This window comes from Wasmannia auropunctata, unplaced genomic scaffold, assembly GCF_000956235.1.
Source record: "Wasmannia auropunctata unplaced genomic scaffold, wasmannia.A_1.0 LD336074.1, whole genome shotgun sequence".
Taxonomy (NCBI): domain Eukaryota; kingdom Metazoa; phylum Arthropoda; class Insecta; order Hymenoptera; family Formicidae; genus Wasmannia; species Wasmannia auropunctata.
Window position 1 is genome coordinate 808,363 of NW_012026816.1, and position 5,624 is coordinate 813,986.

At 55.5% G+C, this 5,624-nt stretch overlaps 1 protein-coding gene across 1 annotated transcript; it reads left to right on the plus strand.

Annotated features, from left to right (window-relative positions):
* The first annotated feature begins 207 nt into the window (after positions 1-207).
* Positions 208-5,484, plus strand: LOC105449732. Its single transcript, XM_011689115.1, has 2 exons — positions 208-351; positions 463-5,484. Exons 1-2 carry the CDS (start codon positions 208-210, stop codon positions 5,482-5,484), a joined length of 5,166 nt encoding a protein of 1,721 aa, XP_011687417.1.
* Positions 5,485-5,624: the final 140 nt, after the last annotated feature.

A 5,624-nucleotide genomic window follows, 5' to 3' on the forward strand; every position in this document is an offset into this window, starting at 1 on the left:
AGGTCCCCTCAGCGAAGGGAGCGGCTTACGGAACGCCAAGGAGGAAGGGAGTGAACCATTGTATCACCGTGGTGTATAATTCGCCCTTTTTAGTTAGTGTAATAAAGAAGCTGTTATCGGTGAAATTTGTGAAGCTTAATAACCCCTCCTGCAGTCAGAAACATTTTGGTCCTTCGAGCCGGATTCTTCGATATCGTGATACCGAAAATGGAGGCGATGATTGCTGCTCAAAAGGAGCTATTCGGTCGGATCGGCCGAACCCTAGAGAATCTAAAGAAGACAGAGGCCGCCAAAATAACGAGCCCGCTGATTGACACCACGCTCGCGCTACTTGATCAAAAGTGGGAAAAGGTGATGGAGCAACATGATTAATTACGCTCCGACCATTGGGCAGAGTTAAAGAAGCATGAGTATTATCTAACGGACTGCCTAGGTCAAATTGAAGAAATCTACGTTACACAGAAGACGGCCCTGCTTGAGCTCCAAGAAACGCTGGCTGCCAGTAAGACCGAACCTGCGCGCGCTGCCAATGATCACGCGGTCGACCACGTGACTCCACCCCCGCGCACGACCTTACCACGTATTCAACTGCCAAACTTTTCCGGCAATTACGAGGATTGGCCAGCCTTCCGAGATCTGTTCGTCTCCCTCATAACGAAGGATCCTCTTATTTTAGATGTCACTCGACTACACTATCTCAAGGCGAGTTTACGAGGAGAAGCCGACATGTTGGTACGAAACCTCCCGACCACGGACGAAAACTTTCGTCGCGCGTGGCAAATCCTCGTGAACTATTACGAGAACACTCGCCTTTTGGTACGGTCATACTATGCCGCATTCACGGCCCTACCAAAAATGAAAAGCGAGTCCGCGGCTGAATTGCGCAAGGTATTCTACTGCGTCACCGGTACCGTCGGAGCCCTGGAGAGTATCGGCCGACCAGTGAACAACAGTGAGGATCTATTCGTGCACCTCACCATCGAATTACTGGACCCCCGATCACGACGCAAATGGGAGAACTCAGTGAGCGCCACCTCCGAACCAGCGTCGTATTCCGACTTACGACAGTTCTTGGAGCGCCGACTTCATACTCTGGAAGCACTTCAACCTGCAAGGGCGGAAGAACCTTCCGCCAAGACGAATGATCGGAGCAATCGATCCGCTCGCTCGCATTATGCCCAACAGGACTCCGCAAAAAGAGAAAGAGGTCGTTGTCCGATGTGCCACCAAGACCACTACTTGCTGCTCTGTGACGAATTTCGGAAGAAGACCGCCGTGGAGAAAAAGCGCTTCATGGAGGAAGGCAACTTATGCCTCAATTGCTTAGGCAAGCACAAGGCTAGTGACTGCCCATCGAGGCGCAGTTGTGCCGCCTGTTACGAGCGTCATCACACAACTATCCACGATGCCTATCGCGCGCCTGCGATCGAAACGAACCTAGAGACAGCGAATCCTCCGAGGACATCCCACGCTGCGCGTCGACCAGTCGAAGAACCAGTAGCCGTGCTCCTTGCCACGGCGCGAGTCAAGGTACGAGACTGCGGCGGTGAACTGCACTCCGCTCGGGCGCTAATAGATCAAGGATCAGAGATCTCCATCGTGACTGAGGCCCTCGCGCAACGATTGCGGCTCAAGCGAACAAGAACGTCGGTTGCGGTATTCGTTGTGGGCGGCCAGCAGACAGGAGTCGCGAGAGGGCAACTATCCTTGCAGATTACTCCCCGAGACGGGGTTAGCGATCTAGTGGTGCCCGCAATCGTGCTTCCTCGCTTGACCCTCTACGCCGGTGTCACGAGTGTCGCGGTGAAGGAATGGCCGCACCTCCAAGGCCTCGAATTAGCCGACCCTGAATTTGCCGCGGCGGGGGACATTGATATTCTGCTGGGTGCCGAGGTCTACGCGAACATCCTCGGTGCTGGCGTCCGAAAGGGAGGATTACGAGATCCCGTCGCGCAGCAGACTTCTCTCGGCTGGATCGTGTTCGGTACCGTTGGCACGAGCGCTTCCCACGCCGCGACCTTGCTGCATCAGTGTTCAGTAAGTGAGCCCTTATCGGCTCTAGTCCGAAAATTCTGGGAACAAGAAGAGGCCCCATCGTCTGGCCGAGTTCTAACCCCCGAAGAGCAAGACTGCGAAAACTTCTTCGTGAACACGCATTCTCGAACTCGCGAGGGCCGCTATGTGGTACGCCTACCTGTGGTCCCCTCGCTCCCAGACCTCTCGGGAACGAGAGCCGCCTCCATTCGGATGCTCCTCCACATGGAACGGAGGTTCGAAAGAGATACCCAACTACAAGTTATGTATAAAAGCTTCCTGCAAGAATACGAGACCTTGGGACACATGACTCGCGTCGGCCCCACAGGAGAGCATGAGAAGCGAGCGTGCTACCTGCCTCATCACGGAGTACTCCGAGAAGCCAGCACTACGACTAAATTGCGAGTCGTTTTCAACGGCTCTCTTACGATCGCCGACGGCAGGTCCTTAAACCAACAATTCTTGCTGAGTTCGAATTTACTCCCCTCGTTAGCGGACCTCTTGCTTCGATGGAGGAGACATCGGTACGTATTCGCGGCCGATATTGAAAAGATGTACCGCCAGATTCTAGTACATCCCTCTGATCGCGATCTACAAAGAATAGTATGGAGAACGAATAGGTGTGACCCCGTCACTGAATATCAGTTGAATACTGTAACGTATGGGTTAGCCTGTGCTCCGTTCCTCGCCATTCGGACGCTACACCAACTCGCGGAGGATGAGCGACCGCGATTCCCTATCGGATCCACAATTCTCAAACGAGACGTCTACATGGACGACGTCCTTTCGGGAGCAGACACCCTAGTTCAAGCTCGAGATCTACAACGCCAACTCATGGAACTCTGCATGGCGGGCGGATTCCCTCTGAAAAAGTGGGCATCAAATGACTCGAGCATTCTCCAAGACATGCCCGAGGAGAATCTGGCGCAACCGAATGGTCGGACTTGGCTGCCGCACGAGAGTCATTCGACACTGGGTCTTCATTGGCACCCTCAGTCCGACACCTTCACCTTCACGATTCCGTCTATCGAGGCAAAACCAATAACGAAAAGATCGGCCCTTTCTCAAGCCGCGCAACTATTTGATCTGCTCGGATGGTTAGCCCCAGTCACAGTTCGCGCAAAGATATTTATTCAGGCCACGTGGCTGAAGGGGTTAGAGTGGGACACGCCGCTGCCCCCTGAGGATGGCGAATACTGGAGAGCCTTCCTCACCGACTGGCCACAGCTCACTAAGGTCCGAGTCCCTCGCTGGTGTCACTGGTCAACCATAACCCCCGTGGTGGAGTTGCATGGATTCGCCGATGCTTCTGAGAGCGCGTACGCCGCCGTGGTGTACCTGCGGACGAAAGGAAACCCTGACGACCCCGAATGGACGACAACTCTCGTGACGGCTAAGACGAAGGTCGCCCCCTTAAAACAAATATCTTTACCTCGATTGGAGCTGAGTGCCGCTACCTTATTGGTACGAGTGATACATCACGTTCAGGCAACTCTCGACCTTACCCAAAGGCCGACTCACTTGTGGTCCGATTCGACGGTTACCTTGGGCTGGATTCGAGGACACCCTTCGCGATGGACGACATACGTCGCCAATAGAGTCTCAGAAATCCAGACCACGCTTGTCGACGCTCACTGGCATCATGTGACCAGCCAAGATAACCCCGCCGATTGCGCCTCGCGCGGAGTCTCACCGGGCGAGCTCGCGTCCCATCCCTTGTGGTGGCACGGACCAGGTTGGCTCTCTATCGAGAATGAGCCTTGGCGCTCTGAAACTGAGCAAAGAGAGACGGAACTCCCCGAGCAGCGCACGAGAACGCACCTAGTTCAAGGTCAGGACGAGGAGCCCGAAATTTTCGTTCGCTACTCGTCTCTCCAACGGCTTCTTCGGATCACAGCCTGGTGTCGACGATGGTTAATGGGGCAGCGACGTGACCCTGGGCAACCCCGCGAGCCTCTAACCTTGGCGTGCAAAGAGTTGGATCAGAGCCTGGACGGCTGGATCCGGGTCGTCCAGAGAGGAAGGCTGTCCCAAGAAATCAACCAAGTACAAAAGGGCCGGACTCTCAGCAAGAGCAACTCCCTTGCCAAACTTAATCCCTTTGTGGACGAGCAGGGAATCTTACGGGTGGGAGGCCGGATGAAACACTCCCTCCTACCCTTCGATGAAAAGCATCCTATTATTTTGCCTAAACGGTCACATTTTACTAATCTGATTATTCAGTCCTGTCATCGCCGCACTCTCCACGGAGGTGTGCAGCAGACTTTGGGTCTCCTTCGGCAGCGCTATTGGATCCCCTGCGGTAGAGCGGTGGTCAAGGGACATATCCACCGTTGCCTCCCGTGCCTGCGATGGCGGGCGGCCTCGCCCCAACCACTCATGAGCAACCTCCCGGGACCGCGAGTAACCCCCTCACGGCCATTCCAGCACACAGGGGTAGATTATGCCGGGCCGATCCTGCTGCGCTGTTCCAAGGGGCGAGGCCAGAAATCCATCAAGGCCTTCATCGCAGTCTTCGTCTGCTTCAGCACCAAGGCGGTACACTTGGAAGTCGTCACCGATTATACTGCAGAGGCCTTCCTAGCGGCCTTTCGACGATTCGTCTCTCGTCGAGGCTTATGCGAGGTAATGTACAGTGATTGCGGTACTAACTTTGTGAGCGCTGAGGCAGAACTTCGAAAGCTCTTCGCGGCCAGCGGACGTGAGGCGCAGCGCATATGTACGGCCTTGGCAGAGGAGCGAGTGCGGTGGAGGTTCAACCCACCTTCCGCACCTCACTTCGGCGGCCTCTGGGAGGCGGCGGTGAAGTCTCTTAAGCACCACCTGCGCCGAGTGATCGGAGACTCCAAGTTAACATACGAGGAAATGTCCACCTTCCTCTCGCAAACCGAGGCCTGTCTAAATTCAAGGCCACTGCAACCCTTGACCGACGATCCTGAGGACCTAACTGCATTAACCCCGGGCCACTTCTTGGTGGGAGCAGCCCTCTTATCGGTACCAGAGCCTACTCTCGTTGACGTGCCTGTCAATCGCCTCTCCCGTTGGCAGCAGGTACAACAAATGCGGGAGCATTTTTGGAACCGGTGGTCTCAGGAGTACCTTCATAGCCTAGCAGCACGCCCCAAGTGGTGGAAGGAAAGCTCAGCGCCGAAGGTGGGGCAACTGTGCCTCGTACGCAACGAGGTGACACCGCCCACGCGATGGCCATTAGCTAGGATTACTGCTCTGCAGCATGGCGACGGTGACCGCGTAAGAGTGGTAACTGTAAAAACGGCCACGTCCGAGATAACGCGACCCCTCGTGAAACTCGTTCTCCTCCCTGCCGAGTCGTCAGAAGACTCGCAACAGCCCAACTGCCCTACCGGTACCGCCATGGTCAATCTCGTTCGTCCGCTCCACGGAACGAGGCGGGCGGGATGTTCGGATTCGACGCAAGAATTCGAACTTTAAACGGAGCGCGACTCCAATGAGCGCTTCCCGCAAGCACGGGGAACGCGCGTGATGGCCGGCGCGCCAATTGTCACGCCTAGAGGAGGTGAGGTGCACGTGGAGGGTGCGTGCCATAGCGGGACGTTGTTTTTGTGACCGGA

Bases quoted from the DNA above. Each gene is read 5' to 3' on its own strand.
- LOC105449732 (XM_011689115.1), top strand. From the start codon at position 208: ATGGAGGCGATGATTGCTGCTCAAAAGGAGCTATTCGGTCGGATCGGC. The intron at 352-462 runs GTGATGGAGCAA...TACGTTACACAG, and splicing joins TTGATCAAAAGTGGGAAAAG to AAGACGGCCCTGCTTGAGCT.